The 24,904-nt window shown below is 35.5% G+C and overlaps 1 protein-coding gene across 1 annotated transcript in view; it reads right to left on the bottom strand.

Annotated features, from left to right (window-relative positions):
* The window catches only part of THSD7A (thrombospondin type 1 domain containing 7A), a 453,551-nt gene that overhangs the window by 187,218 nt on the left and 241,429 nt on the right, over positions 1–24,904 (bottom strand). The window contains exons 3-4 of the mRNA XM_082693331.1: positions 20,071–20,319; positions 17,159–17,340 (exon numbers count right to left, since the gene is read on the bottom strand). Coding sequence (XP_082549457.1) covers positions 17,159–17,340; positions 20,071–20,319 — 431 coding nt within the window. The remainder of the gene's footprint in view (positions 1–17,158; positions 17,341–20,070; positions 20,320–24,904) is intronic.

Genomic DNA, 24,904 nt, shown 5'->3' with positions numbered 1-24,904 from the left:
GAAATTGGACAGTTGTTTTCCAGCAAAGACATGTTTGTTTTAAGCCCTAATCATTGTCTCTGATGAGATTTTAACACCAATCTGTTATCTTTTTTCACATGTATGCATCATATGTTGTTTCCTTTTGCTGCTTTAAAAATAGTCCATCTTAATTTACAACAATTTGACCTAATGTATTTTTGTTGTTTCTTTGTATTTATCCTGCTTGGGGTTTGCTGAGCTTCTTAAATCTGTAACTTGTTGGTTTCTTTTTTAGTAAATTTGAGACATTTTGGGTCATTATTTCTTCAAATAGGTTTTCCGTTAGATTAGACTCTCTCTTCTAATATCATTAATACCTTAATATTGTTTCACCAGTCACTGAGTTTGTTTGCCTTTTCCACCTTTTAGTCTCCTTCCTTTTTGTTCTTCAGATCCAATAACTTCTAATAATGTCTTCAAGTTCATTTGGCCTTTCTTTTGCAACATCCAACTGTTAAGCCAAGTCAGTAGATTTTTTATTATAGATTTTTTTTCTATTCTTGAAGTTCTATATTTTTATAATGTCTATCTCCTCAAACTTCCATCTGTTCATGTTCCAAGATAGTCTTATCCTTTAAATCCTTCAATGTATAACAGCTTTTTTTTTTTTTTTTTTTTTTTTTTTTTTTTTTTTTAAACAGTCCTCGCTTGCTAACTCTAACATCTGGGTCATTTTAAGATATTTTTCTATTGACTGATTTTTTCTTTTATTGTATTTCTTTATTTTTGTATTTTCTTTATCTGTTCTCTTTATTGTATTTCTTTGCACATGAGATAACTTTTTAATTACTGGACTTCATGAATGTTGTAGAGTCTGGATTATGTCATCTTCCTTTCTATTTTTTTCTATTTTACATATTCTTTTCTACGTTTTGTTATGTCATACAGTTAACTCAATTAAAAAAAAATCCTCTTAATCCTTACAGGTTTGGTTTCATTTGGATTAAAGCTTGTCTGGTTCAGATTTGAGCTTGGTTGTAACAGTGTGATCCTTACTCTGAAGCCATGGTCTTTTAGGGCTCAAGGTTCTTAGTGAAAATTCTTCACCCTGGTGGGGCTGGAACTCTGACATCTCCCAGAATGGCACTAGCTATACTATCACCTTTCAGCCCCTGCCTTGCAGCTCAGGTCTTCTGCTACACTTTACGGAGTGTAATTCTGCACATGCGCAGCCTAGCCCGGGGCCAAGTGTATATAGTGTACCCCCACACAGACTCCCGGACTCTGCCCAACTCCCTCCGATGCAGAATCCCCTTCTCTCTACCCTGCCCTGAAATTTCAAGTCCCTTTAGCAGTCCAGAAAGTATATGTTGGATTCTTGTTTCAGCAAATCTTGATACCATGCTTGCTTTTCATTTTTCCTTCTCTGTGTCAGGAAAGAGCCTCCAGCAGAAGACCAAGGTGATTGATTACCTCACAACTGTGATCACAGTCTACTACTGCTTGCTGTTTCATGTCTAAAAATATTTGCTTTGCATATTTTGTTCAACTGTATAGTTTTTCTTATTGAGAGAGTTCCAGTTACTTGATTATGGCTGGAAGCAAAAGCCTAACATCTTTGGTTTTCTGAAGATTTAAAGTATTTACTTAGGCTGATTATTTACAGGTTTTGTGATGAGTTTCTAAATACATGACTTAGAAGATTCACTCTAAAAAAAAAAAAAGAATTTTCATCTCTGGCTATTAGAAGAAGAAATTTTACTAGAGAAACAGTAATTGGTAATCATATGTATCAGCTCTTGGGGGTCATTACTAAGTCCATTTATTCATTTATTCAGTGAACACTTATTATATATTGCCTATTTTGTGAGTGATATTTTTTCCCCTAAGTAGTTTTAAGGGATTTGTATTAACACATCTATTCAAAAGATCATGCAGCTTGAACTATTTAGATATATGCACTCTGATGTTGTTCTCAAACTTTTATTTATTTTGCCATTACAAGAGTGTGTGGAGGGGAGATAAGCATATCTGAGTGTTATGATTCAAGATGTCAAAGAGAAAGATGAATATATGAGTTTGCTCCTCAGGGGAGAATTTCGGGCTAGATATACAAATTTGGGGAGGTAAATACCCTGGAGTTCCAAATAATATCACTCTGCAGTCACTTTCTCTCACATCATCCTATTTTAGTCCTCTGCATGATACTTATTGCTGCCTGATAATTTCTTATTTATTTAATTTCTTTGCTTATTCTTCTTGTAAAATGTAAACTCTGTGACAGAAGGAATTCTGTGTTAGTCTCAATTTTTAGTATTTAAACAGTGCTTACACATAGAAAGCACTCAGTAAATATTGGTCTAATGGATGAGTGATTTTCTGCCATATAAAATTGGAACACAGGCATTTTCATACATTTGTAGTTTTATTATCATTAAATAAGAATAACCTTGGGGCGCCTGGGTGGCTCAGTGGGTTAAGCCGCTGCCTTTGGCTCGGGTCATGATCTCAGGGTCCTGGGATCGAGTCCCACATCGGGCTCTCTGCTCAGCAGGGGGCCTGCTTCCCTTCATCTCTCTCTGCCTGCCTCTCTGCCTACTTGTGATTTCTCTCTGTCAAATAAATAAATAAAATCTTGAAAAAAAAAAAAAAAGAATAACCTTACTAGACCACTGGCTCTGAGACCTAACTGATATTTAAAAGAAGGCACACATTCTAAAACCAGCATCACTTGGAGAAGAGTTCACTTTTTGTCCAAAATTAAACTGGCAACTGGCTTACAATTAATAACCCTAACTCAAGGGCACAACGAGTTAAGATCACAGGTTTAGGAGCCAGCCATTTTGATCTACAATCCTCATTATGATATTTACTAGATAAATGTCTTGATAAAATCATTTAATTTCTCTTTATCTCAACATTATATAAATATAGTACTTACTTCATAGACCTGTGGTGAGGGTCTAATAAGCAAATAAATATAAAAGAGAACAATGTCTCACATAATTTTTATAGGATATTATCATTATTACTGCAAGTTAACTCATTTAAGTCCATAGATTTATTCGTGGGAGTCATTTTATCTTAAAGAAGATAATGGAAAGGTAAATTACTTCTTCTAAGAGATGGAATTATTGTTGAAGGTAGTCTCACTTGCATGTGTTTCAGAGTTTTGCTATGGTTTATGAGCTATGGAATAGATTTATGACCTTTGATTTTTCTTTATCTGTGCCTAAAGTTTTTCTTTGCCCTGCATCTAGTTTAAGTGTGGATTCATCCTTATTTTTGAAGTGACATTTTATTCAAGTTTAGGTCTTTGTTAAGCCGTTTGATTTTCCTTTAAGGACGCTAATCCTATTCTCTCCTAGATGATGACTGGAAAATGTGTCTCTGCATTTAACTGCACCTAAACAGAAACCAGAATAGCAGTACTCCAGATCCTTGTGTCAGGGGATATAAGGAACTCTCTGCTTTCCAGTATCTATCAAAGCTCTAAGAAGGGTTGCCCGAGGGAATAGCTGTACATCCTTTCATTTAGATATTCTCAACTCTGTACCTGTGTTATCTCGCTTAGCAGAGACCTATAAACATTACACAACCCACATTGATTTCTTTTTCCTGAATTAACTTCCATATTTAAGGTAATGGCCTACATTGAGGAAAACTGCTTTAAGAAAAAGCTTCTGTATAAAACTCATTGTGGGGGTGCCTGGATGGCTCAGTCATTAAGCATCTGCCTTCAGCTCAAATCATGATCCCAGGGCCCTGGGATCGAGTCCTGCATTGGGGAGGGTTCCTGCTCAGCGGGGAGCCTGCTTCTCCTTCTCTCACTCCCCCTGCTTGCGTTTCCTCTCTCGCTCTGTCTCTTTCTGTCAAATAAATAAATAAAATCTTTTTAAAAAGAAAATAAATAAAACTCATTGTGATGTTTCTCATAAAAATGTTAATGAGGATATAATTTAATATAGTTACAGTGTCTTCTTTATGAAGGCCTACGTGAATTTTCTTTCTAACACAGAAATTGTTCTGCTTTTCCTTTGAAAATGCTTTCTATTGCTCAATGGACACTGTGAATTTCACTATTAACATAGCATTCCTGTTTGCATCGGCTACTATAAGCTTAGAGCCAAAACCTGTGGTCTTACTTTAAGAGAATCACAGGATCTTATGGCATGTATTTTGTACATCTTCTTTATTACATTTGTTACTGGCATTCACCTATTAGTATTTTTCTTTTGCCCCACATTACTCAACAATTTATCCCTAAAATCAGTTTATGTCCTTTTACTGTTATATACTTACATAAAAAAACACTGAGACATAGGTAAGTATTAAAAATAACACCACCGAATGCAGGAGATTCTTTTCTAACTATGCACAGAATAAAAGCTACTTGATAAATTCAAGTCACTCCCAAACCATCAATATGAGTTATTTTCCCATAAAGAATATCTACTATGGGGAAATCTATATATATTTATAGAAGAGAATCATTACTCTCTCTAAAGCATACTACATACAGCACAAATGCATACTGTTCATGTGAAAACATTGACTATAATTCATAGCCAGTAGCTGCAGGCTTGATCCTGACAATGGAAAGTCTGGGACAAAGAGCAGATACAAAACCATAAGGGTACTTACTCAGGTGAGTCATATGAAATTGCCACTAGACTATAGATCTTGACCTACAGAGTTAGCAATTTCATATGATTCAATAGAATACTGGTTCAAATAATCATTGACAGGAATCTGCATTGACCTTACAGAACCATCTCAGGAATAAACTCTGAGATGAATCCTAAAAAGGCTTAAATTATGTTTAGTTTTCCTTCAATTTTTCTGTTATTGGAGGCAGGTCTCTATGGTAGTTTATTTATTTTTATAATAGAGATAATATCAGATAATACAATCCGCTTACTTCTGTGTTTTTGATAAAGTTGTGGACAGTAATTATATCCAGCCATTTACTCTGAAGCAAATTCAAAGGGCAGAGAACTGTTACTGCAGTTTAGAAAGAACAAAATAACAAAACCAACCAACCAAACAAACAAGCAAAATGGCTTTGAATCCATCCACTATTACTTACTACCTTTGTTTGTCAGGAAAATTATTCTCCAATTATCCACTTAGTCATGTATTGATGGAAAGATATTTTCTATCACAACATGTTAGTTCTTTTTCTTACCCCTTTGCTGTGGATATATTTTTGGAAGACAGTGAGAAATGGATCAACAGCTTTCCTAGTGAAAAACAGGATTTTATTTCAAAATACTTCTAGAAATTTCTCAGGAAGTAGGTACTTAATTGATCCAAGACTTTCTAATCAGACCTGGCTGAGAACATGTAAAACAATTATTTTTCTAAAAGTTCTTTTTTCTTCATCTCCATATTATCATTATTATTATTTGGACAAGAAGAGTTAAGTACTCCAAGGCATAATGCTACCTGATCAATGTGGTTTTAGATACCTAGGAATCCTGTGTAATGTAAGGGGCAGACGGACCAGAGTGGCCTTCTCAGGTTGAGCAATGGTGAAAGTGTTCTTTGTAGAGCAACCAAACAATCCCAGGTTTCCTGTGAGCATTTCCTTCAGAATCCTTGAACCACAGAGTGTCGGTTAAACTTCTCAGGGATTCGCGGTCACAAAGTAAAGGAAGCTGTAATTAATCTGCCTCTCATAACTCTAGCAGTAAAATTAGTTATATTTCTTTTTAGTTTGGACTAATATAAATAAAGTCTACACTTTCCAAGAAAGGAGCAATTTCATATATAAGGTAAGAAAGCAGCAGGACCTTGGGACATATCGTAAAGAGACTCCATGAATTATACATCCTGTTATGTTTCTCAGCTACCAAGGCTGGTATGCTATTAAGTCTTTACTACATGTAAAAGGTTTAAAGTAAAACTATTTAAAATATCCCTCCCTTTTTCTCAAATTAACCAGAAAAGTAAAGATAAAAACAAAAGCAATGAATATTCATTTTGGCAAGTAGTAAGTGCAAGGCCTTATGCTAGGATGTGTTTTACATATGTTCTCATTAGGCCTCCGCAGAGGACAGGAAAACAAAGGAGGAATAAAATGAAGTTGGTGAGACACAGAGATGAATCTAAAATGAAACTCGATGAATCAGATGCCCAGCAAATCAAGATCCTCTGACTGAAGGGTTTCCTTGGTCTTAAAATTTTTCTAAATGACACAATCAGCAAATGTACCGAGACCTCCGGTAAGAATGGTGGATATTACTGTTAACATTTCGGAAGGAAAAACACAGTGCCCTCCTTGGAAACTTGAAATATTGGGGGGCTGGCATAAGTATTCATGAGAGAATTGTAAAATAATAGAATTCTATGTAATCAAGTGGTAAATTGTGTAATATAGTATGAGAGGGCTTTCGGCTTTGGGTGAAGAGAGATAGATCACTTAGGCCTTACAGTGTGAAAAAGATTATTTGAAATAGGAGGAGTTACTTGGATAGTTTGGAGACAATGGCTGGAGGGCTTTTACTGCAGAGAGTAGAGAAGCATCAAGAAAAAAAAAAAAAATGACAGAGATCCCAACTGTCACTGTTGCAACTGATAGCTTCAAGAAAGTCCTTGTATATTAGCACATAGAGCCCAGACTCTAACATTGAGGACATGTAGCTTTGTTGAACATAAAAAATATTAAATTGTAAAGAAGTACATCAAATGCATATAATTTTAAGAATATGGATGACTACTCTGAATTCCTGAATTATGTTCAGTATACAATTTTTTTTCATAAATGACTTCACCCCATAAGAGGTATTCTTAGTGGATTCCAGTTTAATAATATGACAATACGGAGTGTGTATTTTGAGTGTATTTTTGTGGGCAATAAATGGTGAAACCTTTCCAAGATGAATCTGTTGTCATGGCTTCCTTTTCCCACTGCTATTCTCTCTGGTTTATTTCCCTTTTTATTGCCCATTGCTTTTAGAAGGAATAAATATTAATGAGTTCCACCATGTAGTTTGTACTCCTCTGTTAACACTGGTGAGAGTAGCTACTCCCTATTGAGCAATCATCAGCAAGGCAGGCAACAGTCAGCCACAAACCATTTCTTTTACATTCTTAGAGAGCAGGACTGTGCTTCTGGAAAAAAAAAAAAAAATGCTATTCATTCACCACCGCGCATCCCTGAGTGCTCATTTCAAAATTCCTTCTGGTGCTATTATTCATCTACAACGGACTCAGAGAAATAAGTGCTTAAGGGTTACAAAAAGCACATGTACTACAGTCACTTGACAGTGTCAGGTTACGTGACATTCTATCCACCATCTTTCTTTCATTAAAGGAAGATCCTTCACGAACAGCCATGGCTTCGTTCCATCTGGAGTTACAGGTATGAAGGAAGATGAAACAGTATCTGAGAGCATTACGTGTTCTTCCTCTCCAATATCCTAGCTTAACAACTAGCAAGGTTTAGTGGTTTTCTAAAGATTTGCCGCTCAGGAAGCTAAAACTAGGCTTGATGAGTGAAAATAAGACCAGTGTTAGAATTCAAAGTTCTATTTCCCTTCTGAGGGCATACAGTGACTCCCAGACATCCCAGCCTCCCCAGAAAACCTCTGCAGAAAACCTGTTTTCTGGACATGTATGCCTTTGTTTCTGTGTGTCATCTAAGGGCAGTGATTCTCTTTGGATCTAATAGAGACCAAAAATCTGTTTTAGGATTTGGGACAGATTTATGGAGAAACCCCAGAAGCTTAAGGTTCAGGGCCCTTGTCATGCACAGTCCCTTTCTGAGAAGACTCTGGCAGAGATCTTAGTGATTTTGTATTTGGAATTCTGCTTTTAAAAATAACAACAACAACAACAACAAAAATAAAAATAAATAAAAATAACAACAACAACAACAACACCAATAATAATAATAAGCGTCCCTTAAATTGTATAAGCTTTGAGCCTTAGTAAACCTGGAGCTTCCCTACCCCTGTCCCAGTCTCTCCCACAGTTTTGGAAAGGCTTCTAAAAAAGGGCTCTCAAGAGCTTTGTGGTAAAATCACGTCCTGATTATAATCACAATGGTGTTTATAAAAAAGACAGAGATTCCTAAACCCATTCCAGACTTAATGGAATCACAATCTCAGTGGACAACATCTGGGAATTTTTGCATTTTCTTAAAGCATCCAGGTGATACTTAAACTACATTCTGAGGATATATGCTTTTCAGAAAAATAATTTACCCAGTGAATACGCTGAAGGTTTCTTTACTAAGGATAAACCATGGCTGTAGTGTTCTTTCAGGGCTTAAATGAAGAATCTCAAACTGTGGGGCCTCTTCATGTCAGCCTAGCGAAGGGTCAGTTCTGAAACCCCAGTAAACGAAACTATAGTTACAAGGTTACGATTAGGCTATAGGTACCCTGAAGATAGGGATCAAGTCCGTTTGTTTTAAACATTCTGTCTTCAACATCTAAATCAGTGATGAAACTTAACAATTGTTCAATAAGTATTTACTGTGTGAATGAAGGACTATCAAGTGAGATATCCAGACTTGTAGCACTTCATCAGTCAGATGGGGATGGACGTTGAGAAGAGTAACACTGTGGAGAATGGACACGAATGAGTTTAATATTAAGTCCCTGATTCCAACTGTTTGTTTCCCACATTAAGCTTTTAATCTTTGCAGCAACCAAATAATTAACATAGTGTCTTAATAAATTCAATCAATACTGTTGCTGTTATCACCATCGTTATTTCTATTGTTTTCTTGTGGACTCAACACTTGGGACTTAAGATAAGGTATTTTAACGATCTCATTAGACTTCATGCTGCTGGAGAAATTCCATTGTTTCTGGCCTATTAACCTCTCTTTGTGTCATAAAAACTATTTTCCAATGTTTTATCCTGGTTAGCATAATAGTACTCACATATTTTATCAGCATACCATCTATGACTTCATTCAAGACTCCAACATAGGTAATAACTTTTATCTTTTCTAGGTAATAATTCCTTTGATATGATTGTCTTTGCCTAGGTAATAACGCCCATATCATGTATCTTTCCCATTAGCAAACTGGGAAAAATGAATGACAGAAAGGGAGAAAGGTTTGAAACATGAACTTTTGGGGGTTTCTCCCCTTCAGTTTTCTGAATAATAAAATTATCCATTTAATTGATAAAGCATTTAATCTTCTGAAGAGTTTTTGTTTTTTTTTAAAGATTTTATTTATTTATTTGACAGAGAGAAATCACAAGTAGTCGGAGAGGCAGGCAGAGAGAGAGAGGGGGAAGCAGGCTCCCTGCTGAGCAGAGAGCCCGATGCGGGACTCGATCCCAGGACCCTGAGATCATGACCTGAGCCGAGGGCAGCGGCTTAACCCACTGAGCCACCCAGGCGCCCTTCTGAAGAGTTTTGATGCTGCATACATACATAATTTAAGTCAATCTACATTATTTCCTAGAGAAAATAAAAATTTCAACTGTCCTTTATATGTACAGATTGCGTTATTGCCTGGAAATACATCATGTGTAGTCTGTGTGTTTACATATTTGCCAGCAATGGTGAATGGTGGACTGATTAATCCACATTCTTAATTTGATCACTGTGAACACTTTATAATTCAGTTGATTGGTCTCAGAGATGCAGTAATAATTAAAAAAAATAATTTTCTGTAATAACCTCTGACTAAATATGACTTATATAAAAAGTCATATTTCTAGATTTTTTTTCTCTTTATTTGGCCTTAATTAGATCATCTCTGTAAGAAAAAAACAAGTTTTCTCTTATTTAACATCTTATTCTCATTGAGTTGATTGAACTTTATTTAGTCCTGTTTATTTCCTTTGTTGGACTGGAGAGTGTATATATATCTATAGATATATATCTATTTTATATGATTATGTAATTATAATATTAATAATTTCTACTTTGATCATTATTCTTACATTTTTAAAATACGTACTGACTTAATACAATATAAGGGAGCTCAATATCTCCCCCGAAACATACTCCTTATCATTTCCTTCTGCCATAGATTACCAGAGTGTTTTAGTCATGTATTCATACAGCGTCATCATATCTAGACTTACTTAGATCACACAGATGGTTATCAAATTCTTTGTGCATCTTGAATTCTTCTGGTTTCAGTTTCCTTCATCTTAAACATTATCATTTAGGAGCTCTTTCAGTGAGAGCTTCATAGAGGCAAAACCCTTTCACTTTGTCCATAGTTTTTAATGGTAGGTAGCTGGATAAATAAATGGAAGTTGACATTTATTTTCCTCTCAGCACTTTCAACATATCATTGTTGTTATTTTGCTTTTTTTGCAGCTTTTGAGAATTTCACTATAAATTGTTAATTCCTTTTTAGTTAAATTGTGCCTTTTCTTTATTCCTTTTACTTTGTCCTTATATAGCTGATGAACTGAAATCTCACTCACTATATCAAAGCATGTATATATTATCGTACTGCTTGGAAACTCTTGATTTTGTACATTCTTATCTTTCATCAAATCTACAAAATTCTCTCATCTTTTTCATACATTCTCTTATTCTGAACCTTCTTGTTTAATTCTGTATGACTTACTTCATTTTTATTCTTAACTCCTATTTTCAATGTTGCATTTTGAATAATTTCCTTACATTTGTCTTGAGCTTACTAATAACTGTTAAACTCAGTCCATCTCATCAACCCATTTATTTATTTCCAATAAAAGCACTTTTCAGTTCTAGAACGTCTTTTACTTTCTTTCTTTCTTTTTTTAAAATCTGGTCTTTTTTTTATTGTGACTCATTATATTTAATGTTTTAATTTTTCCCTTTATATCTTTAGTAAGTTCTAGCACATATCTTTATGGTCTCTAACTGCTATTTCCAATATTTCCAACACTGCAAGTCTCATCTTAATGTTTGTTAGGTATTTTAAACCCTGTATAAAATGGATTATTATTCCTCATGCAGTTTGCAGTTTTGATGGCACAGTTTATCTGGGGAAATGCTGTGGCTTAGGTTACGGTATTCGCATCTTCAGAGTTTTGGCTTTTCCTTATGTCAGGCAATCTGGAGTACCATTGGCCTGATGCCATTTCTTATACTAATTTCTCAGCTTTGTGGTCTTTGGACTCATGGAAATACCATAAATTTGAAACGTAACTAATTAGTGGTGAGTCCAAGCCCATAGTTGGAACTCTTAGGAGAGGTTTGTTCACACTGAGGTTGAGACTGACCTGCTTCCTTGCCAAAGCTTTTCCTCTATAAGTAAACTGAGTTTCTCTACTCATTTGCTGGTACAATAACCCTTTAAGGTTGATGAAATAAAGCAGTACTTCTGCTTGTACACTTTTATTTTGCGGGGGTGGGGGGGAGCTCTAAGTTATATGTCATTCCCCTTATCTGCGTCATCCGCCCAAAATCCCTGTAATGGGTAACCCTCCCCCTGTACGTACCGTTACTGCCTGAGGGCGACCATGGAAACCTCAACCTTCTTGATTTGTTTTGAGAAATCATTTGGTTAATCAAGACCTCAGTTCTGCACTTAAAAGCATTTAAAATAATACTGTATCCTGTTTTGTAAGGAAAGGTTTTCAGCTATTCTAATCTGCCATATTACTGGAAATGCAACAGAGGAATCATTTAATAGGTATTTTTAGGCAAATAAAGTTAAATAATGCACATAAGGACACAAGGCCAGGCAGAAATGAAAATGAGGTTTCCTGATTATCCGTCTAGGTTCTTTGGAAAATAGCCTTAAGATGAAAATTCACCAAAAGAGGTTTTTAAGCTGTTATGTAACTAGAAAAGAGAAATAAGATACATAAAACATGTTCTCTTAACTGACTGGCCAAATTGAGGCACAGTGCCTGAATTTTGACTTTCCTCATTTGCTCCAACTAGATCATGTTTCCCGTATTCAAAGTCAGAAGTGTGAGTAACTGTTTATTCAGGAATGAAGGGTCTGCTTGATTATAACCCCTTGCTGAAATCAGGAATTTTTTAAGTGCATTTGAAATGTTCAAAAAATAATTTTTAGACAAATTTTAAAAATTATAGCATTTTACAAAGGGGAGAGTTAACATGTCAAACAAGAAATGTTTATTAAATATCAACTAAGTCAAAGGTATTATAAGACCTTTTTCATGCCTGCGTGATTTCCAAGCTGTCTCACTTTATATATATATATATATATATATTCTTTTGATTGCTTTTTTGGTTGAGTACTTCTTGATATCTCGTTAGTAAGCTCTTCCTCTACTAAAAATTCTAAGTTACCTTGAGGGTAGACCACTGACCAGCTTAATCTAATTCCCAGCATGTTAAGTTTTTATTAGCTTCTTTCCCAGCAGCTGACACCTCTTGGCATCTTACTTTCTATTTTGTAATCTACTCACCACAAATTTGATAGAGTTAACAGTCTTTCTCTCCCACAAAATATCCTGAGAAGTAATTTCCAAGAAATATCTGACTTTTTCAGGGATACCCTATGTTTTAATTATTCTATAATTGTATCACAGTGTTTTTTACATCCAACTGCATCCTTGTAGACTGTCTCCAAAAGGCAGCCATGGTATGATTTAGTTCCTTTTTCATTTACCTTATTAAAATTAGTAGAGCACAAAGTGGTGTACTTAGAAATATGATACATTGTGAAAAGTGCTCATACTCTCATTAATTTATTTCAACAGAAGTGTTCATAACCAAATGTTATATATCTGTATATATAATTATGTTATCCTACTGACATTTTTAAGCCAGCAAATTTTAAAATCTTTTTATGTTTTTCTAAAATTTACATCTATATAATGTTACTGCAGAAAGTCAAGAAACAGGAAAGCACTTCCATCTCAAAATGTATCTTCGATACATTTCTAGAAAAGTAGAAAGTAAAAGTAAACTTCTATCTTCCCTGGATGGTTTACCTCAGGAAATGTACAGAGAATCTTTGATATGCATTTCTGATTTAAATGGCATGTAAAATGTTCTCACCTACCTGTTATTTCAAAAGTGATGGATAGGAAAGGTGCAGCACTAGACTTCGACGTACTCTGATATTTACTTTCTGAAATAACAGGGAAACAGCACCATAAGCATAGCCTTTTTTTCCTCCACCCAAATAGCTTTGACTAAAGTGGGCTAGTTCATGGAAACTATAGATAAACGACTGTAATTATAAATAATTTGCATTCCATTTAGAGATGGTGACTATTTTATTTCCCTGTTTCTTGGCAGAACATGGGAAAATATGAATTCTTAATTCATCTCTTGCTCTACCCATTCACAGTTCAACCATCCTTCCTTCCAGCCATCTTTCCACTGATCCTCCAAACTTCCTGCTGGTTTATTTTATGTCATCATATAGCCTCACTATCCAGGCTGTTTTTCTTAATAACCTCAAATTCCAAACACCTTATCCAGATTTCAGTGTGGATTTTTTGATATGTTTTCTACAAAAGAATGTTCCAAATTTTCCTAAAATACATATCACGGAAAATTTCATGGTGCTTTATAACCAATGCTCTTGGTTCCCCTCATTTAGAAACATGTTCAATCTGTATCAAAAGAAAGAATTTCTTGAATTACCATAGCTAAAATCTACTTTCATTTCACTTTGAGCTCTTTCAACAATCAATTCATGTTCATGCATCCAATGATCAGCAACATTTTCATCAGCTTTCTAGCTACTGCTAACCTCCCCAGGGGCAAGGCTTCTTCCTGTCATATTCTGATAAGGGTAGCTTTCATAAACTGAACATTCTTCACAGTCTGCTGGAATTCTGATCAGCCAGCTGAACAGAAATTGTCCAGGGTCTTACTACTAACTCCTCTCAGTAGAAACCTGTCAAAATTTTCTTCTAAAGAAGTGGGAATTTTGCTCACCTGAATATTGTAGGGCAAAGTTTGTCAGGATTGGAAGGGATACCTACGGCCTGCAGCAGTCCATGAATAAAATGTGGATACTCTCCAATATCAAGTAGATACATTTTTCCTATTGTCAATAGACATAATCACCAATTTATTGAATATTCTAACGATATAATTTAACCAACACAGGTAGGATACTAGGTTGTAAATATAATACATTATACTTTGTGACTACTTTAATAATACATATTTTGATTTTCTGGAAATTAAATATATTTAATTTTCCAGGGAGGAGAATTTTTGTGGTGTGGTTTGACTCTATGAAGAGTAGTGAATACACCAATGAATAAAGTGATTTAACATGGCTCTGTCCTTGTACTAAGGTGGTCATTACCATTCTTCTGTGTAATGTGATGTGCCAAGACAATAAAGGAATTTTATGTGAACTTCCTATCACTTGTTTTCAGTATTTCTGTATCGGGAAATTTTATTTTGAGTTAAAGTATTTTATTTTGGGTTAAGGTATTTTTTAATAGCTAGGTTACATGTAAAAACAAGACATTTATTCATGGATCACATAGTGAGAATCGACATAAGCAACAGCATAGACTTTGTTCTTCTTATTAACAACAATATGAATTGTTCTTGGGGTAGGCTGTTCATAGTTACACGATCAGGATTACTTGAGATCAGTACCTTCTTATTAGGATTGATTGAAGAAGTTATTTTGAGAACTTTTCCTCTCTTTATAAAGTAAGCTTTCATTCTTTCCTTTTTACTGAAGGAAAACAGAATGTGCACAATCCCCACAGCCCACAGCCTAATTATTCTCCATTCACACAAATTTATAGTCTTTACATGTCACCCTTGGGATCCTGGCATATTGAATAATATACCTTTGGGAAATGTTAAGTGCTTCTGGGAGGAAGTTCATATAGCCTCAGTTCTGACCAAAAAAAAAAAAAAAAAAAAAAAGGCTGCAACTTTTGGGGAGAATTAACTATTTTTACAAAGACTACATGGATCTGACTAGTACTCTTGTTTTTATTTGAAATGAAAGGACATAAGTTCCTATATACTTATTGGTAAACATTATTTTTTGCCATATCAATTATTTCCATATCCATGGGTTTTGTTTTGGCATTTGCTTTTGTCCAGCTTAACAATGATACCCTTTTTGTTTTCCTTTTACACTGTAATTTTTATTTTTGGTGCTCTTCCATGCTTTGACAGTGGTAGAGAGACTCTGTGGCAAAATGATTAAAAAAGAAATACGCAGTTGCAATTCAGAATTCTGAAGGATCTTTTGAAAGTAATAACCCACAGGACATAATTGACATTCAGAAACTAAAATCTGATCTACCTCTAGCAATGAAATTATACTACTCTGAAAGGACTGCTATAATAAATCCACCTAAGAGTGTTAAAAATGTAGCCATTAAAATGGCCAAGAAAATATTAATGTACTAACATTACATGTTTTATGCTACTTCCTTACAACCTCAAGATACATTAGTAGCAAAATGTATCCTGAGGCTAGATTCCTAAATGAGTTGACATGCTATGTAAAGTTAACAGCTACAAAACAATTAAATTTTGCAAGATGCAAATGCATAACTTCAGTGTCTGTTTCTATGAACTGTTGGTCACTGGTACTGCTCATTTTGGGAGAGGCAGAGGAGTCATCTCCTATTTTTTGAAACACCCATTTCTCTTGGTTCTTTCCCTTCTCTTCTGGTCCTCCATCAGAATGCTTCTCTGAATATTCTCATTTTGGGGGTTTTATTCTTATTTTTTTCCTTTACCAACAAACATATCTGCTGGGAAGTACTATTCTATCCTATTTCAACTTGCCAAATACAACATTCTCATCTTTCTTAGCAAAACTTCTCTTTTGTTTTTGCTTTTCTTTAATGGTGTGCTCTATTTATATATATATATTTTATTTGTATTTTTAAAGATTTTATTTACTTATTGACAGAGAGAGATGCAGCGAGAAAGGGAACACAAGCAGGGGAAAAGAAGAAGTAGGCTTTCCACTGAGCAGGGGGCCTGATGTGGGGCTCGATCCCAGGACCTTGGATCATGACTTGAGCTGAAGGCAGACACTTAACGAATGTGCCACTCAGGAGCCCCTAATGGTGTGCTTTAATAGATGCTGTCCCCCCTGCCTGTAATAAACTTCCTCTTGCATTCCTGACCCACTTACTGTATGGAATGTGTGTGTTATCACTCAGCTGTAAGCCACTTCCTTTCTGTTTCTGTTTCTATGATACTCCTACCGCTATTCTAAAACTCAAGTTATATTCATATTGTAGTTCATATTGTATTATATTTGTTTGTGTGCCCTCATGATAACCAGGAGCACTTTCTTGTCACGGAATTTGTACTGATATTTCCATCCTCACTACCTTACACAATTTTTGGAACTCTGCTGGCAACTAACAGATATCTATTAAACTGTCTAATGATAAAAACCCTGCTATCCTTCAAATCAAGGGAAGGTAAGAAGGTATGCTTCTAACATTGTTTAAAAATATTCCTATTTGTGGGCACTTAAGAGTAACTAACTGAATACAAACTTGATCCAATAATGATTAGAATTTTAGAGTAATATTAATAAATACTAATATATACTTTAAGCATGGGCCATGTTGCACTCGCTTATCCTTGGCACACTTACCGAGTCTGGTCCTCACATTGAGATTCAGACCAAAAAAATGTCTAAAATATGTCTGCCAGGTCGAGGGTTTAAACAGACGGTTTTAAAAAAAATGTCATGCCTTTCAGTTGTTTTTTTTTTTTTACTGTAGTTGTATTCTGCACTTTTCCCATATTTATCTCATTTAAATTCACATTGAAAATTTCACTCAATAAATACATCATTATTTCTTCAATATATTTATCTTTCAACCATATTACAAACAGCAAAAGGGGCTGTTCTTTCACAAGCAGGTTTTACATCACATTCAAGGAAATTCCCGAATTTAGAATATGTATGAGCATTCTATGTGTATATTTACATTTTGTTCTATTTTTATAATTAATTATGCCTGCTAAATTTTGACTTAGAGTTTGCATTAAGAAAATTTAGAGACTTGTCAGTAAATTAGAATTGACCAGAGACAGAATTGAATTGTTTTTTTTTTTAATAAAAATTTAAATTAGTGTTCACCATAGTAAATAGAATCATGACTATTCATGTTCCAAATATCTATAAGTATATCTGTATTTATATCTATATAAATATCTATAAGTATATCTGTATTTATATCTATATCTATAACTATATATATGTCTATCTTCCTGCAAGGTGATTCCATGCTCAATCTCCATGCTTAAGTCCTTAAGAAGAAGAAGACAGTTTACCTTCTTTGTCCTTGTGGGTGTTTAAGTGTGAGAGGAGGTCTTCATTGGCTTGCACGCAGTATACCTCTCGTGTCTGGACCCCTCCCCCACAGAGGGCTGTCTGGTTGCCCCGCCTCTTGTCCTGCTGACTGAGCAAAGGGTCCACACGGCACTCGGTCCACTCTGTAGTTCTCCAGCCGTACCTAAAAAAAGTAAAAGCTGGCAATGACAACCATGTTTATTGAGTAAAACTTTGCTCTGCTCTTCCAATTTTTTTTTCTTAAGAAGATTAATCTAAAAAACACTTTCCTCTCGAATCAACCACAGGCTACTACATCTGTGGTGCGGACTCAGTTTCAATTTCCTCTCTTTCATCCTTAGCAGTGCTCCACTTAAAGAGGGGTTAAATTTAGGATGATCCTGTTTTAATTGCAATTACTGGAAGTTACTTATAAATATTTTATGAAAAGAGAGCATCATGCTGAAAACATAAAATTTTATGTTCAATTAAGCTGAACTCGGGCTTGCCCTTTCTGGATGCTTATAAACAAAGGAGGAGTGACTCTGGGAATGGAAAACATTCTAAATGACGACCAACCCAAACATTTGTTTTGCCTTTAATAAAACCCATGAAAATTGCTACTTCGTACTGGATCAAAATTATAATTGTGTGTTAGGATTAAAAAATATAACAATTCCGAGTTTTCTCCTTATTGTCAAGAATGAATGTTTTTCTGTAGCACTGAGAATCCCTGATGAGTGCCTGATGAATGTTGAAAAGAGCTGACGTTTCTAATCAGCGGAACACAGGAAAGACGATCTGTGGTTCTAAATTAAAGCTCCAATCAACATTATGATGTGAAAGAAATGTTGGGGTTTGTCAGCCCAACACGTGCTTTAAGGAGATGGCCAGGGAACTATTTCCTGATGCCACTAAAGATAGAGAGTGATGGCATTTCTCTACTTCGAGGAAAATGGATATTCTAAAAGCACAATGAAAATGGCTCATGTAGCACTTTGTGTCACTCTACCCAAGAAGCTTCTTCAGTAATCAGATTAACAGCCAACACAGGTACAAATGGAGGTGCTAATGTTCATCTCAATTAGACAAAAGAGTTAAATGGGCCTTCAGATGTCCAATCTAGGTGCTTTGCTTTGTCTATGGTGAAGTTTCCTGACAGTCAACCTGACCTTCACATCCATTCTATCATTTTTATAAATGGCTCAACACAGGTGCAGGACTGGGCCATCAAGGAACAACATTCCCAACATTATGTTTATAAAGGAAGTAGAGCATTCAGGTAAATTAAAAAAAAAAAAAGAAGAAAGAAAGAAAGAAAAGAAAAGAAAACATGCATAATTAATGTCTTGAGTAAGACAGCAGGGTGGGGGGGTTACAAGGAATGTCAAACCAAATAAATTATTCATAAATTGAGTTAAAATAAAAATTTCACTTTTTATAGAATGGAGTCTGAATGTAGGCCATCCTAGGACTACACTTCTCCTGATGTAAATTGGTCACACATGCTAAAAAAATGCTACCCTCCAAAAAGAGAGAGGACAAAGAGATTCAGAACATCTATTTATTTTGTCAGTGGTCTTCAAGTATCTGAGAGGATAAAGAATAAAACACCTAGCTTGAATCAAAAAAGGAAGAAACTCATAGGAGATAAAACACAGGAGATCTTGACAGCCTGTTACATAGAGAGGAACACAGGGTCAGTGGGATAAGCAGAGAAGTTTGGAAGGGAACTCCCTGCAGTTTTCAGCCCCTTGTTATATCAGGAGAGAACAGACGATTAGAAAGTGCTGTGTAACTGAAGGTCTCATGTAAATCATCACCATCTTTGCTATTACTTGTTATTATTGTTTGAAGTGGTAGTGGTAGGATTAATTTTCCTCCTCACTGGCTCGTGAAGTTTGCGTTGTATGCAGGTTCTTTAAATGTTTGGAATATTCCAGAAAAGCTCTCAATGAAGCTTGTGCATATCTCTGAGAAACTAAGGTTCTTTAAGTTGTCTTATAAATATGACTAGGCTCAAATGTATTTATTGCTAAGATAATTCACAGTAACGTCTTGGAAATATTTTTTTAAGGATAAGAAGAATTAGGATACACCGCTAAATATTTCAGAATTGGCCTTATTTCATCGGAATTCAATAAACATTTATTGGGCACTTGCTGTGTGCCAGGCCCTGTGATATATGCTGGTGATAAAAAACAAACAAACAAACAAAACAAAACAAAACAAACAAAAAAAGGGAGTTAATAAGCACAATCCTGTCCTCCAGTAGCTTAAAGGCTCATTACTGTGGTGTAGTATTTTATCCTATTGGATAGGATTGTTATCTGTAGTCCTGAATTTTAATAGGCCTTGCTTAATAAGCAACAGGAACCTATAGTTTTAAAGTTTATTTTATGTTATAGAATGGGGGTTGACAAACTATGACCCAACAACCAAATCCAACCTGTCCACTGTTTTTATGAATAATGGCTCATTGGAACAGATCCACTCATTCGTTTATATATGATCTCCGGCTCCAATAGTACTGTTGAGTCACTGCCACTGAGACACCTGTTTTGCCCAAAGTCTAACATCTTATCTTCCCCTTTACGGAAGAAAGTTATCAATCCCTATTACAGAAATATGTCAACAGAGAATTGCTGCTAAAAATCTAGACTTCAGAGAGATTTGGAAATATAAGTCGCTAAAGACACATTTACTCTGTAAAACCAGAATTCTATAAGGACAGTGCTTGTAAAAACAGTATTTTATTTTCTCCCACAGATTCTAAGTGGGAGAAAATAAAAATAAAAATCCCTACTTCTCAACATACTATTCATTTAGCGTCAGCTGGGTAAGCGGAATGTGGGGAGACACGCAGTTTGGGGAGACGTCACGGCAGAGGAAGCCACAGTCCTTATGTACTCACGTGGGACACGGGACGACTGCATCTCCTTGAGATGCACAGGGTTCTTTTTCTTCTAGTTCTGGACACTCTTTCTCGCTGCCAACAGGAAACTGCCTAATGATCCGCGTCCTGACACGAGTGCCTTTAGGGGATGCCATGTCATAGCACGTTTTTGAGCAGGGACTCCATTCTGACCACTCTGACACCTGGCACTCTTTGGTGATCACACAGGACTGGAAGGTCATTGGCAGCTTCTCTTGCCGGCAGAAGCTGCAAAAGAACATTGGTATTCTCATCACAGACTAATAAGCAGTTATGAACTTTGTCTTCTATGCTCTAGAGTAAAATAAGCTTGGGCATTTTTATTTCTACTTGGAGATACAATTCCAATTTCATTGAAAATATATCAACATTTATGATGTGTAAAAGCAGTTAGACTCAAAGCTAACATTTGCATTTCCTCCTATTTTGCAAGAGTTGTTAAACTATTCATAGGAAATAGAAAATAAAGGGACGAAGCAAAATTAACTGAAACTAAGTTCACCATATTGTTCATTTCACTCATTCCAGATTTGTTTTAATTTAGAAAAAGTGAAACCAAGAGCCGTTAACATGTACTTTTCATTGTTGAGTGATTTAAATAAACATGCCTGGCTTACTTAATACAATAGTGTTTTAAATAGAAAATATAAGTTTAATATTATTTTTAATACCATTTGAAACTTCAGCTGCCGCTTACTATGATAATGTATGCTTATTCAAATAGATCAAATTTTCTAGTTCACACTTTAATATACAATATACATATAGGTAACTCAAATACATCAGAGTCATTAGAAATATGTCTATTCATGATTTAAAGAATACCCTCTCAATAATAAATCTCCCACATTTGCTTATCAGTAAAGTATTTATGTTCAAACTTTTCTCTCTCTACTCCTACTTGAATTAGAGGGATGTTGGATTCTAAACTGAAACATATATATACGAAGATGATGTTATGAATGTAAATGACTACGGGCATATGCACTTTGAGTGGTTTTCCTGGAATTGGATGGCCTTGTGTTGATACTCAGTTGAACTCCTGCCCATTCTGAATAACCAATAGTGCATGTTTACAAGACACAGTCAGCCTGTCGCCATGACAGAGCCATCTGTTCCAGTGGGAGAAGGCACTGATAATTCTGTCTTGTCATTCAGGTGCTATATTTAACTATGGTAATTAACCATAGGAGAGGCAGGTCCATTCTAATGCAACAACTCACATTCAATCTTCTTAATTCTACTGGCATGTGTAGGAAAATTGCATTTCTAGGAGACAATTAGAGCTCAAAAGCATCAAAGTCAGTTTGTCTGAATTGAGAGGTCTGGGAAGAAGAATCATCCAAGAATTGTGGTAAAAGGGCCCTGTGAGTCAGCCCTGTTCTTCTTAGAACGAAAGAAAGGATCAAAACCCAATTTTTACTCAAATGGCATATATTGAGCATTAATAATATATTAGGTACAACACTAACTACAGAGCAAAACTTCCTCTGTAATGAGTAAGTTTTCATTCTAACACTTATGAGTTCATTCACAAAAATCAGGAAAAATAATGACCAAATCATTAACTCCACAGTGCCTCTCTTTAAAAATTTTTCCATATTTAATTTCTTCTTAGATACATTTCTTATCTTTCATGAGACTGTCTTCATATAAAAATGCATATATTATCCTCTGTGTAATACTTATTCAGTTCATGTTCCAAGTACAGGCAGAGGGATTGGCAATTCCTTTTAATCTTTTGTAGAGAATGTGACCATCACGTTTCCTCTAGTTAATTACCTCTAGTTAGTTACCCTGGATATCTGATAAAAGTCAGAAAGTCAACTCTGTTACTACATCGTACTGTGATAAAATGGCCCCTTTGGATATACCGCCTGTACTGGGGAAGCTACAAATACATGGTAAATAGCCACATCTTTGGGCTTCCCTGAATGTGGCAACTCTAAGAATGGGGCTTGTTTTTATAGGGACCTTGTAGGCTGTGACCATAGGTGGCTTCAAGAGATACCAGTTTCTGTGGATCATGAGATTTTTAAGTCAGGGTAGCTTTTAGATCTGTCTGATGTAGAACTCTTCTTCCAGTTGAACTATGCTGCATGGATTTCTATGAGTGTTCCTACCAGATGATGAACATCTGAAACTACTATCATGCCAAGTTCCTATTCTATATACTTCTAGGCAGACCTGATGCCAAATGCAGCCTAGGCTAGTCATGTGTCTTGTGTATATGCAACTAGGTTTAAAACCTCATTTGAGACCCCCAACAATCCTTTAAATATGTACCATTATTATTTCCATTTTATGGGGAAGGAGTCTCCAAAAGGTTAGGAAACATGTTCAAGATCATATAGCTAGTTAGTACTAGATTGGAATTTGAATTAGGATTTTTAAAAATCAGAGCCCATTTTCTCAACCAGTCTTCCCTACTTGTCAGAATTTAAACTGTAAATCTTGGTATATTAGGACAAATGCTTTAGCTGAGGCCAAAGCCAAAGTTACTGGCTAATTGTCAATCTACTAGTATTGTTATTTCACTGCCCCAGGATTTGTACCATCCGTGCACTTTTAAATGGGCTGCTTGTCCTAAGGAAGAATTGGTGATTATGGAAAAGCCAAAAAAAATATATTTCCTTGATAAATGTTAATTTTCAGAGCAGGTCCTACATATGAGAATTAGTGGCACAGACACAAAAACAGTATTGTTATATTAATATGTGACATATGTATTATTTATCCATCAATCTATTTTCTTTCTTATGATTTTCCAATACCCCAACAATTATTTCAACAAATGTGTTACCTCTACTTAATATCGGGCTTTGGGTACACAAAGTCAAGAGTAGAGTAATTAGGTGGCAAGCATATTTAAACTAGGGGGAGGCACAAAAGATTATATGAAGTAGGAGGTCACTGTGGTGAATGTTAAACAATGTACTAGAATTTGTCAGATTAAGATAAATACAGGTTGGGGAAAACACAGATTTTTCCTTGACCTCAATGTAAGGAGTTTGTGTTGTACAGTAGAAATAGGAGTGGAACTGAAGCATAGGTCAGATCAAGGGCAATTATGTCAATCCAGAAAAGCACCTTCTGTGCAGCAAAAAGGGCACAACGATATTTGTTTCTCTCAAGATTGGGATGGAGATCTCGAAGATTCAGAGGACATCTCACAAGATATGGACAGAGATTTGGCAAGATTTAGATGAGATCTCATGAGATGTACGTGAGATCTCCCAAGATTTGTACTGAGATCCTACAAGAATTAGATGAGATGTGATGGTGAGGTAGAGGGTGGAATATTAGGACACAAGATTGGAGGCCGGGAGACTTTGACGATGGTTATTATGATGTCACTGACATAATATGATGCACATACGAATAGAAACATATTTGAATGCTTACTATGTGCCAGGCAATGCTCAAGACAAAAGGCATGAACATGAAATTAACTTTCAATGAATGTCTACTGTGAGCCATGTACTGTGTTGAGTTTTACCTAGAATATCTCATTGTAATCCTTATAACTACTCTGTAAGGTGGAAGGTCATTTGTTTGTTTGTTTGTTTAAGATAAGGAAATGCAACCTAAATATCTACTCTAAGTCTAGCAAATAACAGAACTGGGATTCCAACTAAATCTTTCCGTTTATGAGGTTTGTGAAGGTGCCAAGATGATTGCAATTGGAATTAAAAGGAGTTACCAACTGTAAGAAAAGAGGAGTTAGAAACCATGCAACCTGATGGATAGTTGGAAGGGTTAAAAGAGAAGGAGTCATTAAATAACTTGGACTTTTTTAACTTTGGCAATCTCGTGAGCAACACTGCATTTCTTTGAAATGGAGAGCATGGAATGAGAAACAAGTTTCTGGCAGTTGATAAATGAGTCTAACATTAATGTCTTGATTTGATGTGGACATATCCATGACATATCCAACAGGCTAACGTTCAGTGGGGAGGTCCAGAATTAAAAGTCAAACTTTAGTTGAAAGCTCTGGATGGCTTGTATACTTTCAATAATCATGAGCACATCAGAGTTGAAAACCAAGGCAAAAGGAGTGTCTAAAGGCTCACACACTGGGGTACATTTTAGGCCTTGGTAAGCCAATTTTGTGATTGTTAGTGAGACTAAATAGGGTCACCAAATGACCCAAGGTTACTAAATTATTCAGCTGCCCCTGTACCAGTCTCTCCTTTATTCGGGCCATGCAGAAAGTTGACTCTAAGAGCTTAGGGGAACTACACATTCTGGTTCATTATGGTTTTCTGGAGAACATGCCCCTGTCAGAAAGTCCAAAGCATGGGCGATGCCGTTGCAAGGGTGGCCTGGCAGAAGATGAGATGGTCACTGTGACAGTTTCCTTTTCCTTTACATGGCATATTCAGAATAGCCCAGATTCCCAGGACTTTAATGGAAAAACAGCTTGGCTTTGAGAATGAAGCAGATGTTACATAGTACACCTTATATCAGAAAGTAATTAGATATATATTGAAAAGAAAAGAAAAAGAAAAAGAAAAAGTGGAGAGCAGAGTTCAATACCTGTCTTTAAAGAGACTTCACTAAGATACAGCAGAGCACAGATACTTTTGACAGTTACTTTTAAGCTCTGATTATCCACATCTTTAACATTTTTAATTTCAGGTCAAGATTAAAACTGATAAATTATAATTTTCATTTTCTATAATTTGAGTTATTCAAGATACACACACACAGAAAGAATGCAACTGAGTTCAAATCTCTTTCTTCCTAGAATTATTTCTGTAGTCCATTTAATGATCATCACATCTGTGAAAAAATACTTTCTTTCTAAAGG

The sequence above is a fragment of the Mustela nivalis genome, assembly GCF_964662115.1.
Source record: "Mustela nivalis genome assembly, chromosome: 12".
Classification (NCBI taxonomy): Eukaryota; Metazoa; Chordata; class Mammalia; order Carnivora; family Mustelidae; genus Mustela; species Mustela nivalis.
Note: the sequence above shows the minus strand (reverse complement) of the source record. Positions and strands in the feature narration are given on the sequence as shown.